The 16,787-nt window shown below is 41.0% G+C and overlaps 1 protein-coding gene across 9 annotated transcripts in view; it reads left to right on the forward strand.

Annotated features, from left to right (window-relative positions):
• The first annotated feature begins 253 nt into the window (after positions 1 to 253).
• cdc42bpab (CDC42 binding protein kinase alpha (DMPK-like) b) overlaps positions 254 to 16,787 on the forward strand; it is a 101,458-nt gene continuing 84,924 nt past the window's right edge. For all 9 annotated transcript variants that reach the window (XM_061704740.1, XM_061704744.1, XM_061704747.1 and 6 more), the window contains exon 1: positions 254 to 901. In XM_061704740.1, coding sequence (XP_061560724.1) covers positions 724 to 901 — 178 coding nt within the window. In that variant the 5' untranslated portion in view covers positions 254 to 723. The remainder of the gene's footprint in view (positions 902 to 16,787) is intronic.

Genomic DNA, 16,787 nt, shown 5'->3' on the forward strand with positions numbered 1-16,787 from the left:
ACTATTTGAAAGGGCCCGACTTCGGTTACGTTTGACAGGCACGGTGAGCACATGACAAGGGGAGTCTTTGATGAAAATTGGAATGATGACATTTGGCAGTAAAGCCAAGTCACGTTAACATCGCTAGCTCGCAAGCTACTTGGCTAAGGTAGCAGGCTGCTAACTAAGCCTGTGTCGCCCTTTGCATTCCCGGAGCAGAGGAGGGGCACCGGGTTTTGTAGCATTGCGGCTCTGCCTTGCATTTTTTTTTTTTTTTTTTTTTTTTTTTTTTATGGTGGCGGGGGGGGGGGCTTCAAACAGGAATGGAGAATCTCAGATGTTTGCCACATCTACTCTGGGGGAACTATTAAACCGCGGCGAGAGGACCATTTTCCATTTTTGTGAAATCTAGGAGCAGCGTCCAAACCAACCGGCTTTGGGGCAGCTAGGCTATGTTATTGGGACTGCTATACTTTTCTCCTGTGCCTTGCGGCGATCTGGAACGTTAAAATGGGGAGCTGCTGCACCCCATGTACACCCAAAATGTGGATCACGAGGCAAAGATCATGAGTAAATCGGCGAAACAGCGACTTCCCCGCAGCTGAAAGTTTGATTTTTTTTTTTGTTTTTTTGTTTTAATTTTCGAAACATAGTCAAGGTGAGGGAACTTTTTCAGTGGCCCGTTTGAGCCCACTTTTCATATTTTGACTCACTCAACATTAAAGCCAACTGGACTGTACAACCATGTCGGGAGAGGTGCGCTTGAAGAAGCTGGAGAAGCTGATTTTGGACGGACCCACTGATTCCAATGGCCAGTGTCTCAGCGTGGAAACCCTGCTGGACGTGCTCGTGTGTCTCTACGATGAGTGCAACAACTCTCCACTTAGAAGAGAGAAGAATATCCTGGAGTTTTTGGATTGGGGTAAGCAAGTAGAATTATCGTTTATCTTTGTTTTTACTGAGTCCCCTTTGGTTGGCCTGTGCAGCCAGCCTCACTGTTGTTCTTTTTTTTTTTTTGGTAAGACGATAGGCTAATAACGTTGGTTGTGCACTGGCCCTCCCTTCCACATCACATTCCTTTTATAGTAGTCGTGGGGCTCGGTTGGCCTGCTCTTTTCCTCAACACTAACCCTCCCAAAAAAAAACAAAAAAAACCTATCATACTTGAGTGTCCAGCAGCTTATTTACTGTTACCCTTTGGGAGATGGCATGCATAACTTGTCGCTGGTTAAATTCTACACTACACAGTATGCACCTAAAAATAAGTAGCTTTGTATTGAAAATATTTATATTTTCTTTACTGTAATCAGCTCACCGAGTACTAAGGAAGCCATTCTGAATAGAATCAAATGCTACAAGAATAAAGTCTGCAAATGTAAGAATTATGTTTTGTAATTCACATGAATTTTACATGGATAACATTTTACAAGAATATGTTGTGATCTGAGGCGACATAGCGACCGACTAGTTAGCACATCTGCCTCACAGTTCTGAGGACCCGGGTTCAAATCCGGCCCCGCCTGTGTGGAGTTTCCATGTTCTCCCCGTACCTGTGTTTTTTCTCCAGGTACTTCGGTTTCCTCCTGCATCCCAAAAACATACATGGTAGGTTAATTGAAGACCCTAAATTGCTCGCAGGTGTGAATGTGAGTACGAATGGTTTTTTGTTTTTATGTGCCTTGCGATTGGCTGGCGACCAGTTCAGGTTGTACCCCGCCTCTCGCCCAAAGATAGCTGGGATAGGCTCCAGCACGCCCCCGAACCTAATGAGGATAAGCGGGATGGAAAATGGATGGATGGGAGTTGTAATTTGAAGAGAATAGTTTTGTCATTTTATGAAATCAGATAATCAAGTATCAATCAAGTAATCTGTTGATTTTTGATCAATTGACGAATCGGATTAATCCATCCATCAATTTTCTGTACTGCTTATCCTCAAAAAAAAAAGTTTTCATTTCCATCCCTTTATTCTAAAACAGGACATTATTTCCAATTGACAGTGCAGTATGCAAATTTGGCCACCTGATGTAAAGCAAAGACATGCCGCAAAGCTTCTGTCCAACAACGGCACCCAGGATTTGCCTTAAATACAAAGTTATACGGGCAAATGTGTGCCAAATCTGTCCCCCTGGCTCGCCCCAGGGCATTTATTTAATCGGCAAGTTTTAATTTCGGGCTACACAAAAGATTTCATGAGATTTAATGAAAGTCTGTCTTGTGATGCGTATACGTGTTAATCATTCAGTTGTTGACTGAAAAATGTTCAGACGGCAAAACGTCTTCATGCGTGATGTGTCTTTGCCTATTTGGTAAAGTAAATGAGTGATATCTGTGTGTAATTTTTTTTATACGATGATAGGGCAATTATAAAGCGTAAAATACTACCAAAAGTAACGCAGGCATCAAGTATTTGTGAGTCAGATGCAAGTTTGCTTATGTGGGATTCATCTGTCGTCATCACTTTTGTGCCAAACATCGTTAAATATGATATGTAATACCTATCGTAATATGTTGTAAAACAAGTTAACATAAAGTGCCTTATCATTACATCAAGTGTCGAAAGCAAACATGCTCACTAAGTATTGGTTCCACTTGTCATGTAATGGCTGTACAGAAGCTTTAAATGAGTGTCAGGTTTCTTTGGGATGCCGTAAAAGCTCTTAGAATCATTTGTATCAAATCTGTATGTACAGCCCATAACGCAACACAACACTCATTTATTAATTCCTGTAAATAAGCGTGAATAACTCACTCGGTCAGCTGTTGAGTTGAACAGGCTTTCTGCCAACCAAGAGACCACGTGACCATTTGGTGATGACACAGCAAATGCTCCCATACTATGGTCATAATAGAAAATAAATCTTAATATTAAGAGCCGCAAAAGCCATAGTTTTATAATGCTACAAAATCAAAATTGCAATTAAGTCTAGATGATGTGAATAATTCGGAATTGTCTTAGACTAAAGTTGTAATATGTCGAGAAGCACTAGGATAAAATCAGTAGACTGCTAAGGATGTTGTCAAGTTAGTTCAGAGTAAGTTTTACAAACAAATGAAAAAGTGAATGTTTAGGGACATCAACGCAATCATCAGTATGTTGGTGTCTGTTGTTACTGATAAAGAAGTAGGTGGACTTAATTTTTATTTAATTTTAATTGAACAGTTTTAAAAAGTATTTATTTATGTTACAAAACAAATATTCAGTACACTAAAGCAGGTCTGAGAGAGTGGCTGTTCTCAAACGTGCGCCTTCCGGTAATTTTGTCGTTACCAGCTTTACTCTTGTAATGTTCCAATTATGTTTTTCTCATACTGTGTCAGTTTTTTTCAGAACAGATATCATTATTTATCTTTGTACTAGGGCTCAATTCGACCTTACAGTCAAGCTTCATTAACGCACACTTAAGGGCTGCAACGATTAATCAAATAATAAAAAAAAAAAGATCAAAGCAAAGTCTTGGCCATGAAGCTTTGCTGGGATCATTTTTCTACACAGACTAATCTTAGTGCAGTTTCCCGCACCACTCCGTGTAGCAGTAAGTTGGCGCGATGGCGCCGAGCCATGAGGAAAGTCTGTAAAAGACAGAGAATGTCCAAAGTTTTGGTGTGTACCACATGTGTACCACAACATCACGTCTACGATTGCCACAATGTGCAATGTACCATATCGATGTTAGCTTATTTAATATAGTATTCCATCACTAGTTAAAATCTATTGTAATGCCCCGCGCATGGTCAAGGATAGAAACTGCCACCAGTGGACTTGTAATTGCTTTATTGAACAAACGGAAAGAAAAGACACATGTAATAATCAAATTCATACACTAGCTTCTGATGCCCACAGCTCACGCCGAGCTACTCAACATAGAGACTAGCTAACCGTTTAGCCAGTTAGCAGCCAGCCAACTCTAAACTCTCATTCGCTGATGCCCACGGCATTCACCAGCGACCCCAAGAGGACAAAAATGTCCACATCACATACACAATGCAATTGTGTTTATCTAAAATACATTTTTATCCAATTAACCGATAGGATAATCGGTAGAATACTTGATTCTAAAAATATTTGATTGCTGCAGCCCTGCACATAACTTCCTAACAGTGTAACTTTAGGTGTAAATCTTTCGTTTGAAGCTCCAAACTCTTATGTTGTATTGCTGTTTAATTAAAAAAGCTAGTTTTGTTTCCATGGCTGCACACTAATCGCAGTTGCATGGCCTCTCCCAAGCTCTTGTGAATTTATAACCAGCAAAGGTGTTTACAGTGCACAGTTTTCAGGTTTGACTTTTCCACTCCTCTCGTACAAAGTGAGGAGAAAAACAACGACACATGAAGCACGGTGGACCACACACACACACACACACACACACTGGTTTGTGTAGAAGAGCTACAGTATGTGTGTGTGCGTGCGCCTGTGTGACATGGGGAGTTTGGTTTGTGCATGAAGCAGGAATGTGAACAACTCACCTTTTTTTTAGCTAGCTGCCGGCGCATGCCTGCCCTGCCCTGCATGTCTGGGAAAGCCCTAGAAGCAGGAACAGCTATGTGCCCTCACAGGAGGGAATGTGGATTAATGATATGCCAGACAGTGAAAGTAAACATCTAATGGAAGGAAAACAGTTTTTGCTGACAACTTTCTACCCCAATTCATCGATCATTACAGTAGACAGGGTAGTAGTCAAATGGTGGTTCATTTTGATTGTGGCTTTCAAGTTTTGTCTACTGCACCCGTTGCCATCTTTACAACCTCAACCTATTCTAAAAATTGATCTCCGTGGGCTGGTAAAACACTGGTATTGGGGGCTTGCTTAGTGTGAGAATAAAAAGGCTAGTTCTTGTTTTGCCCAACATACAGTATACACAACTATTTCTTCTTTAATTAAACACCTCTTGTTTTCGCCAGTGCACAATATTTTGCCGCAGTTGTTGCCAAAGTCAATCTACCACAGCAAAGCTGCCTATGCAGCTGTTCTCGCAAAAATGTTGGTGTACCCATTTGTATATAATGAGAGGTGCCAAGTGGTGACATTTGCCTCAGGTACTCTGGCTAACCACACACCTACAGGACATACAGTGAAAGCCCCTGAGCAACGGTTACCCTTGACCTTTATTCTGTAGGACATACAGTGAATGCCCCTGAGCAAAGGTTACCCTTGACCTTTATTCTGAAGGGATGAATAATGTATCTGTCTATTTGTCTATCATGTTGTGTCTCAGTCTGAACACTATTAGTACTATGTTAAAGGAGTACATGGATAAGGGATGAAGGAAAAACATAGTCTGGTAGATGTAAACATAGGAATATGTTAAAGTGATATCAGTGTCATAGTATTGGAGCATTTGTATGTGTAAGAGTAAAGTAAAATGTACAGTATTGTCACTGGTACTGCTGTAATTATCGGTGCATCCCTAATAATAATACTGTGTGGACGATTTCTGATGGGTGGTTTGATCGTTGGCCCATGGAGCCATGGTAGCACTTTCCTAAATATTAGCTATCTTGAGTAAAATTTGACAATGATTAGTTACTTTCCTCGAGTGTCTTAGTAGATACCCGGTCAGAAGAAAAGCATACCTGCAATAAAAATTACAAGCGCTGCATTAGTTTCACAGCCTCCAATTTCTGCTGTTCCACCACAAAACAAAAGTCACAGTGGTAGCGTATCAAACGCAGACAACATCTGATAGATGGCATAAACACAGTTTAATCCTACATGCTGTAAAACTGTTCAAATGGTCCACATGAAACCCAATAATGCTCTAGGTTTAAACTGACATGCCTTTTTCAGCCAACTTAAGAGTGCACAGCTACAGTCACACTCCCTTAGAAAGGCCTCACAATCAGACCACGGTCATCAGGCATGTGGACCTTTTCATGATAGATCAATATGCTGCCACAGTTTTGTTTCTTTTTCACCCCACAAAAGTGAATTAGCCGCAGAAGAAGATAAACATTTAAAATGGGTGTGCTTTTCTTCTTGTTTGGTGACCTCATTCCACCTGAAATGGAGACCCCTTCATGACCTGAAGCCACAGGGGAAATGAACATGGGAAAGTACGCTTTATCCCGATTCCTCGTGTTGACTTCAACAGTTGCAGTGTGTACAGAGTGGACTTCTCTAGTTCAGGGTTGTGCCCCTTCTCCTTCACTCACTGTGCGGTTTGTGAACCACAGAGATTGACTTGTATTTGTGCACCATATTAATGTTACCACAATACGATGAATACCAATACATTATAGACAGCCATATCTACTAAATGGGTTTACATAGCCTGTTTCTAACCACCAAGGTATTTCAAGAATGATGTGTTGCCTCGTACACATTAGATTGCTTATAGTTTCACAGAAGGAAAATGGCAGTGCACAAAACACAATGTCAGGAGCAACTGGGGGATTATGTTGTTAATGGGGGTGAAAAACCCTCCAGTTGCCAGATAGCCTCCATATCCTCTGCACAACATACTGCTTCTGATCATATATTTGATCCGTTTTGATCAGTTTTTTTAATACAGCAATAAATCTATATGTATATGCAACACATACCAGCAATTGTGTGCAAGGCAATGATTCATGTACTTAATATGGAAATTGAGCACCGTTCTAGAAACAACTACTTTATAAGCGTATGAATTACACCAACCCCCCCCCCTTTAAAAAAAAAAAAAAAAAAAAAAAAAAAAAAAGTAAACCAGCAATTTTGAGCATTTGAGTGTATGATTCAGTTTTGTTTTAGTGCTTTGCGCTTGTTGGGTTATTGTAGGAGTTTTCCTATTTGCAAAGAACATAATTTTCGCCACATTATAATTTTTTTGTAGAACTAGTGGCAGTTTGTGTCTTTTACATTTCACATAGTTTACATTCATATTATATTTTCCTGCATTCCTCTTGGTCCTCTGAAAAGTGCCAGCCACGCCAGTCCGGAGTAGACCAACATGGAGGAGGCCGCCTGACCTTTTCGCAATCCAGCGTCAGTGTGAGCCCGCAATGTCCAGCTGTTCGACTGTAGCGGATGTATATGTGTGCTCCGCCCTACAGGGGTTTCATTGGCAGCACGCACCCAGGCGCACGCACGCACGCACACACACACACACACACACACACACACACACACACACACACACACACACTCTGAATGAAATTGGACGACCGTATTTTCGCGACCGTAAGGCGCAGTCTCAGTTACGGGGTCTATTTCTGTATTTAACACATACATAAGGCGCACCGTATTATTGGGCGCAGGCATGGTCAAACATACGCTAGCTTAAAACATACGGTAGCATGCATGCACGCTTAATGTTTTTAAAAAGGCAGCAGGAGCAAAACTGAGTTCGGTTGTACTTTTTATTGAAGTATTTAACAATGTACTCTTGTTATCTTTTGATCAATCCTCATCCACAAATCCATCAAAGTCCTCACGTTCTATATCGGAAATGAACAGCTGGGCAAGTTCTCCTTCAAACACGCCAGGTTCCCTCTCGTACTCGTCGGAGTCAATCTCGTTGCCGTGCGGCTCCTCAGAAATGATGCCGGCTTTCACAAAAGTTGGAACAACAGTGCAAGCAGACAAGTTAGTCCAAGTATCCATTCACAAATTGCGCTGCCTCCTAGTCTTAGTAAAGCTGTATTCGCCATCTGTCATCCATGGCTCCCACGCTGCTTGCAACTTCACTTTGAACGCCCTGTTTACACCTATCTCCAGCGGTTGGAGTTCATTGATCGAGTTGATCTTCCAACTCGTGCCACCTCGCCTTGTTCCTGCGGAAACTCCGCTTCGTCTTCTTGACTTGGCGAAGCTCGTTTTCCTGCTTCCTCCACTTGCGAACCATGGATTCGTTGATCTTGAATTCTCTCGTGGCTGCTCGATTCCCATGTTCCTCCGCGTAAGTGATAGCTTGGAGTTTAAACTGTGCTTCATAAGCGTGTCTCTTCGTAGGTGCAGTTTTCGACTGCGGTCAAGCCAGCCTCCACTCGTAAAATAGTAGCCAAGCCAGCCGCCCCTAATTTTGTTCAGACTAGCCATTACGGTAATAGGTCGCCAACTCGCGGCGAAAGCCACCTTCAAAATAAAAGCTTCCCAATAATACGGACGTCAGTGCTCTTCGGTTAAGGAATGCAACCAGGAAAGTTAATTAGAATCTTGAGATACATTAAAAAATGTAGTTTATTTGATATCTTAGGCAAAATAAATGGTAAATGGACTGCACCTATATAGCGCTTTATCTACATCATCACAGTGCCCAAAGCGCTTTACAAAGCCTCACATTCACACACACATTCATAAACCAATGGGCGACTGCTGCCATGCAGGCGCTGCCAGGCCCACTGAGAGCAAATTAGGGTTCAGTGTATTGCCCACGGACACTTTGACGTGGACAGTCGTAGTAGGGATTCGAACCTGTTCTACCTACTGAGCCAAAGCCACCCCAACATAATCCCATTGGTATCGCAAGACAAGCCCAGATCTGTGTGACAGACCACCAATGACTCCACTAAAAGAGGTTTGATGAATATCTGACATTATATTTCAAAATAAAAGTCTCAGAAAACTAATAAACAAATTTTTTTTTAATGCATATCAAGATTCAAATTAACCTTGCTGTTTGCATTCCTTAACCGAAGAGCATTGACGTCCGTATTATTGGGAAGGTTTTATTTTGAAGGTGGCTTTTGCCGCGTGTTGGCGACTTATTACCGTAATGCCAAGTATGAATACAATTAGGGGCGGCTGGCTTGATTGCTACTTTACGAGTGGAGGCTGGCTTGACCGCAGTCATTTTCGGGGGTCCTTAGCCAAACCGATGTTGTTTTGCACAATGCACATACCGACGCTATATACCTACTGGGGGCGTGCCTTTAGCGTCCTCCTTCACGCTCACCCTTACCCCTTTACGCCTGCATGCTGTCCTCAGCCACGTCCGCTTTTCCTCTGTATAAGCAGCGTGTCGGCAGGAAATGCTCCCAGTTAGTCAAGCGGGGCGCTCATCACACAACAACATTTATAGATTTTGGAACTCTGTGCACACATAAGGCGCGCCGCATTATAAGGCGCCCCGTCCATTTTGGAGAAAATGTAAGACTTTTAAGTGCGCCTTATCGTCGTGAAAATACGGTAAATAAAGTTACCCATTTGGACCAACTCGATAACTAAATCTAGTTATCCAGCTGGACCAACAAACTGTTGACAGACTGTCAGTCTGTTTGCAACATTTGGCACAGTTGAAATCCCTGAATAAGAACAATAGGAGGGAGAGGAAATAAACATGAATGATGGGTTCTGAATATTAATGCCATACCTTTCAATGCCGTGTAGTTTCATCCTGTGTCGGTCCGAAGCCTCCGCCCCATGATGCCTGGACGGAGAGAAAAAAAAAACAGCTGGTACACACAAAATGCAGTAGTGCAAGTTCTAAATTTTATAGTTTACATGAATACAGTGTGTGTGTGTGTGTGTGTGTATGTGTGTATATATATATATATATATATATATATATATATATATATATATATATATATGTGTATGTGTGTGTATATATATATATATATATATATATGTATATGTGTATGTGTGTATATATATATATATATATATATATGTGTATGTGTGTATATATATATATATGTGTGTATATATATATATATATATATATATATATATACACAGATACATACATACACACACCTACCTTGCTGTGTGTATGCACTCACATATACACATGCACTTGTTGTTTTGACTTTTAGCTCTGTTTCCTTGCTATAGCCATTAGAATTAAAGTTATCGGTTCCAGAGCGTTGGTGGTGTTATACATGGTTTAAATTCTACGTCAAGACCCTTTGTTTCCACCTCATCCAGAACAAAAAGCCTTGTATGTGAGACTATCCTCTCAGCCTTTTGGCATCTTGTACTTTCTGCTTGTTAGGCTCCCGCCAGCAAGCATGTGATTAGACCACTTTGAAGCTAATTCAGTAGTTGTGGATGAAAAACGAGGCTTATCACATATTCAGGGGCACGATGAATTGGTTTCTCATCTGAATTGAAGGATTAAGATTATTGGGTCTGTATTACAACGGTCTTGGTACTGGGCCTGAAAATTTTATAGAAGCGTTCTCCTAACAGGACATCCTCACTGCCTCTCAGGCTGTTCTGATGTTTCCTGTCTGGCTGTCCGGTGGTGACGGTGGGCACAGTGAACAGGAAGGAAGCAAGCACAAGAACTCAGTGAGCTAGTTCAGACCAAATGTCTAACATGATGTCATTCGAGGAAGTGAGACAGCTGTATCGCATTGTGTCATTGTGTGCTCACTTGTGTGCCCAGCATTGTGGTGGCATTGACAAGCAGTTGAAGTCATTGACATGCTCATTTCCTTGCCAGTGAATTCAGCTTGCTTATAAGCTCATGTCTCATTTTTGTTGCTGGTATAATAGTACACAAAATAACAGTTTGTTCGAACTCCTTAGTCTTTAATTAGCTCTGACAACAACCAGCGTCTTCTTGTATGACAGTTTTAACGTACAAAAGCCACAGAGAAATCTAACGACTGTAAAGGAGTTTTTGTTTTGAATAGGGGACAAGGGAGTTTAAAAGCTGTTGATTTTTGTTGTTTAAAATATTAAATTGCAGTTATCTTGGTTATAATTTTCTCTTAAATATTGTTTCACCGAAATATAAGTGAAGCAGATGATTAGTAAGTAAATGTTTTCATCCATCTGCACTGTTCAAATATGGTTCAATGCGCAAGATTACATGGAATTTTATGAACATTAGTGGCAATTCGTTGATGATATCAATGCTTGGCTTAGCGATCAGTGTGATTTTGTTTGTAAATTTAGAACATTCTGGGAGAGATTGTCCTATCCAAGTAAAACTAGTATTTTTTTATCTTTTATTTTTTCTTAAAAACAATGAATTAATGAGTTGGTTGTGAATTTTCCCCATGGGTCATCAAATACCCATCCCTAATATGGCTATACTTTTCAGACATCACTGGATTTATGTGAATGTTTTGTTGGCAGAGACAGGCTTAATGCTAATTGTAATGGCTCATTAGAATGTGGCAATGGCTGTTTCGACTTCCTTTCTTCGACGCCCAAAGGACACACTGCAGCACACAGGTCATTAGCCAGGCCTACAGGACCCCCAGGACCTGACCGCAAATGGCATCTTCCTCTTCATGCTCCCCCTTTCCTCTTCCCCTGCCCTTCCTCTCATCCCACCATCTTGATTTTAATCTTACTGTCCTCTTCTGCCTCATTCTTTCCTTGTGGGTTTGGCTGACCCCTGCTCAACTGGCTGTCTATCATGAACACTATCATGAGCTTAATTTGTTGGCTGCATTCTTACCTCCACCATGGAGGTTAGTTTTGCTAATCAGCTTGTCTGTTTATACAACGTCTTGTCAGCAGCTTTTACTAAAGTATTTTTTATGGTGCATAACATCTCTTGGAAGTGTCCACATGGGAGCCGTAATTAAAATTGAATAATGAAAAACCTATTTAACATGTTCACACACAGATCTCTGATATCTTTCAAATCGCCACAAACCTGAATGCTGCTACTCTGTCACACAGCGACAAAGCATCCCTCAATCAGATAATTAGATGTGTGTCGGTCCCGCCCGAGTAATGCTGAGGTTATCCTCATTTAAATCAATGGCTAGAAGAGTCAGTCCAGGCCAACAATCTTTATTTATTTATTTTTTACATTTAATTTTTGTTTACTTTTGTGTTGTTGCTATCGAGTGTGAACACCCGTGTATGTGCGTGCAGTGAAATTTGATATATTTCACTTGAAAAGTACATGTAAATAGGATATAGGCATTACATTGAAATTGGGCGCTGGGACCTGCAGTGTCCCAGTCCTTAGGTTTCTTTCTCTTCCTACTCCAGCCTTTTAAAAACACATTTCAAGTGGACCTGCGTAGTTTAACATCAAGCACACGCCTCATACCTCCATAACCACAAGTTTAGTTCTAATGTCTGGTTCAGCAGGTATTAGCTTGATTTATTTGTCATACTCCACAGTGTCAACACTAATGTTAAGTAGGCCGTGTTTCTAAAGGTCCCACTGGCATGAGCATTCAGGAAAAGTTTTAATCCTGGCAAATTACTCAATGCTGTGCTTCTAATGACATGACAATGTAAACGTTTGTCATTCAGGAAAAATGTCTGCTAGTAATGACATTACAGTTCGGAACACCAATTAGCAAGTCCTTTTTTTTTTTTTTTGTCTGCAAGCGTAGCCTCCAAAGTGACACATCTACAACTCGATGCCGCAGACGGGGGAACATCTTGAATGCGTTCTTCAAAAGTTTCTCATGTTAACAGGCACATTTAACAGCCACATTTTTGGAAATCTACCTACCATGTCCATCCTTTGAGATCAAAGTGATCCACAGCCAGCGTGCAAAGAGAGAGACTTTTACATAGTTTGTCTCTTCCCATTTGGTTGGAGAGGAACTGTGAGCCAGGAAATAAAAGTGTTTCAGCAACACTGTGCACAGTGTTTTTTTTCTCTATAGTGAGAGTTTTCGGAAAGTCACCTAAAATGTTTATTAACAGACATGTTTCAATATAGAATACAGTAGGTACATATGTATTCTATATTGAAACAACACAGTGACTTTCCGAACACCCTGTATCACTTTATTGTGGCGGTTGCGGTTTGTTTCCACGAGCAGAACCTTTCAGTTCAGTTTGGTACACATTTTACATCTTACATTCAACAGTAAATGGTCAAAAATATTAAATTCACCCTTGCATTGGGGTATCAGTCACTGGTTTACGTTGGTAATCTTGTCCATTGATTACTGAACCGCGTCGCCTTTATTTGCTTTAATTAATTGGAGAATTACCTGCTGTCACAATAGTATGCTATAATGTCAGACTACTTACGTCGCCAGCCTACACGCTCCAAGGTGGAAGCACAAGACTTATCAAGGTTCACTTGATTGGAACTGGTGGTAAACTGAACTGTAGTGTTACTCAGTCGTAGCAGTTACTCGGTTCAGAGTGTAGTGAGCATAAGCACCAATATTGTATGTCCCACGTTAAAATTTATATAGAATGAGGATTTAAACAATGTTCCAAATTTGGAGCAGACTTCCTCTACCTGCTGTTCAAGCTAAGGATTAGAGAATCAAAGGCTTTTTGGGATTCAGCCATAGACTCAATTTGGCTTCCACAGTAGATCCATTTTAAACCATGTGTACACAGTATTATATCTCAGAAGTGATCTTTTTTTTGAAGTCATGATAATCCTTTAATATGGGTGATGGGTTTCTTGAAGTAACATTAAATCTTAAATTGCAAAGCATCCTCTGTGGTTTTTTTGCGCCCATTTAAAACGGTCAGCATGGGAGTCTGTGAAATGGCCGACCCACTACTGTCTCTACCACGCGACAAAACCTATTTAGGGCTCTTAAAACCAGAGCCCTCCGCTGCCTTGTCATGGAACAGGTTAATAAATAACATGATTGTCTCTGGCCCCTGGTTTCTTCTTCTCTAGCCTGGCTTCTCTTTCCTGTTGCAGGATGTTTATCTGTCAGCAGAGAAACAGGCACAAAACACCAGCTATGGTTGGATCGGGGGTGATGCCAAGGAATCCAATCAAGACTTGCTTGTCTCTGCTTCACAGCTGTGGGCATGTACTTACCAGTGGAGAAATACTGTTCTTCAGTTTAGAAGCATTATGACCTTAATTCATTGTGGTTATTATTTGGAATCTGTTACCCAAAGCTCTAAATAAGATTGTGGTTCTGTTTAGTGGGTCACCTATGTGGAATTCCATATATGTTCTATTTTAGTAAGTTTAGGCCTGGGGAGGAAGTGAATTTCTATTATGGGTCTTGCGCTGATTAACATTTCCACAGGTAGCATAATTTGTTTGGACCACATACATTTACTGACTCCTCAGTTGTACTATTACTTTCCTTTGGTAAAGTGATCAACATATATTAATGTGGTTTTGTTTCACTCATAAACCTGCTTTACTTATGCTGCCACACTTTGTGTAGATCGGGGGTGTCAAACTCATCGTAGTTCAGGGGCCACATAAAGCCTAATTTGATGTCAGAGGGGCAGGACCACTAAAATCTTACCTTACTTGATATAATAATGTTTTTCACTTTGTTTGAATTTCAAACAAATCAAATACATTAGGAAAATCTTTATATTTCATGAAATCTTTTTCATCAATTTACGAAACAACCTTAGATTTCTTGATACTTTGCTTCGGTTTGTCATCTATAATGGGGCAACAATGTATTTAGTCAGCCACCAATTGTGGAAGTTCTCCCACTGAGAGGCCTGTAATTTTCATCATTGGTATACCTCACCTATGAGAGACAAAATGAGGGGAAAAAATCCAGAAAATCACCTTGTCTGATGAAAATAAAATAAAAATAAAAATATTTAAAAAATTAATAATTTATTTGAAAATTATGGTAGAAAACAAGTATTAATAAATAACCAAATAAATATTTGTTCACCTACAAACAAGCAAGATTTCTGGCTCTCAACAGACCTGTCACTTCTTCTTTAAGAGGTTCCTCTGTCCTCCATTCGTTACCTGTATTAATGGCACCCGTTTGAACTTATCAGTATAAAATACACCTGTCCACAATGTCAGTCACACTCCAATATGGCCAAGAACAAAGAGCTGTCAAAGGACACCAGAAACAAAATTGTAGACTTACTTGAACCAGGCTGGGAAGACTGAATCTGCAATAGGTAAGAAGCTTGGTGTGACTAAATCAACTGTGGGAGCAATTATTAGAAAATGGAAACCATACAAAGCCCACTGATAATCTCCCTCGATCTGGAGCTTCACGCAAGATCTCACCCCGTGGGGTCAAAATGATCACAAGAAGAGTGAACAAAAATCCCAGAACCACACGGGGGGACCTAGTGAATGACCTGCAGAGAGCTGGGACCTAAGTAATAAAGGCTACCAAAGGCTACCATCACTAACATACTATGCCGCCAGGGACTCAAATCCTGGAGTGACAGTCCTTAAGCCAGTACATGTCCAGGCCCGTCTGAAGTTTGCTAGCGAGCATTTGGAGGATCCAGAAAAGGATTGGGAGAATGTCATATGGTCAGATGAAACAAAAATATAACTTTTTGGTAAAAACTCAACTTGTTGTGTTTGGAGGAGAAAGAATGCTGAGTTGCAACCAAAGAACACCATAACTACTGTGAAGCATGGGGATGGAAACGCCATGGTTTGGGGCTCTTTTTCTCCAAAGGGACCAGGATGACTGATCTGTGTAAAGGAAAGAATGAATGGGGCCATGTATTGTGAGATTTGGAGTGAAAACCTCCTTCCTTAGCAAGGGCATTGAAGATGAAACGTGGCTGGGTCTTTCAGCATGACAATGATCTCAAACACACCGCCCAGGCAACGAAGAAGTGGCTTTGTAAAAATGATTTCAAAGTCCTGGAGTGGCCAAGACAGCCATCATTTTTAAAGTGCAACTTATTATTTTTATTGCTCAATCGTTTTCTCCCTACCTACACTGTCATGGTCGTCATCAGCAATCATCATCAGTGGCCTGATTTAGTGCCCCTCGGTTCCCTCATACTTTCAATTGATAGAGACCAGATCATTTTATAACATGATATGCTGCTGTTTGCAAGGCTTTCGTTCTGTCCTTTATGTGGCATTCAGCAAGGACCTGTATTTGACCATAATCTAACATGCTCTCTTGGTCTTGCAGCATCCTGAAGCCCTGTTGCTACTTATTTAATTTGTCCTTAGCGCTGATTTCATTATTATTTCCAGAAAATATCACCATCCTGACCATCCTTGTCTTGTGTTAGATGTTATACATTCACTGTTGTATAATTTATCAGAATAATTTTGTAACGTTGGTGTCCATCCTGGTTTTGGTTTAGGGTTCTGCAAGAGGCAAAAGCTCCAAACCTCTAGATCTGGGTGCTTTTTACTTTTCTATGTTTGCCACGCATCTACGGGTTGCTTTGAGCAGAGGGCTCAGTAGTGTGTGTAAAAATACGCTGACACAATCCGCAGCCCCCAATAGCTGGGCTGCTTGTGGAATTTGGAGCTGAGGTGCAATGTTCGGGGGCACAGCAGCTGTTTGGAAGGGGCCAGATCGACCTCTTTGTCCACCAATACCCCACTCAGCCCTCCTTCTCATTATGTGTATCTGTCTGTCTGTACTGTCTGCCTCTACCCTCATTGTGACGGTCAATCAGCTTTCATTCATTTGTGCATTCTTTAAATGCTGCATTCCAGCTATTGCTGATTTGTTATAATAGAGCATCTTCACTTGCTCGCCTGTTTTAGATTCGTTCTCATGTCTATTTCCTGTTTGTCATCTCCTCTGTCCCTCCCACACTGCTGTATCCCAGCTTTGCCTAGTGATTATCAAGAGTCGTCCTGGGTTTGTCTGTGCACGGCATGCACCAGTTGTACAGTACGTGCTATCATACTTGTTTTAGCATATGCATTGCAGTATTAAGACTCGTGCATGAGCTTGAGTCGATCATAGTCCACTTAGACTGCAGTGTCCTGACAGCGCAGAGCGGAGCTGCATTACTAATAGAGCTCTTGTGCTGCATTCATGCACACACAGTGTGATCCTTTTTCTAACATTGTCATAGTCGTAAAGGGACCTTGATGCTGAATGAACAAGAGACCCATTAGTTGAGGACCGCACACAATCTTCATTCTAACACTACTGATGCTGTCAGAGTTTGCATGAGGCAACTGCTCAATCCTCAAATGGCAGTTTACATGGACTACATATCAGTAGGATCATCACATTAAATTCATATGCCTTCTTAAAA

Source organism: Phycodurus eques, chromosome 18 (assembly GCF_024500275.1).
Source record: "Phycodurus eques isolate BA_2022a chromosome 18, UOR_Pequ_1.1, whole genome shotgun sequence".
NCBI lineage: Eukaryota > Metazoa > Chordata > Actinopteri > Syngnathiformes > Syngnathidae > Phycodurus > Phycodurus eques.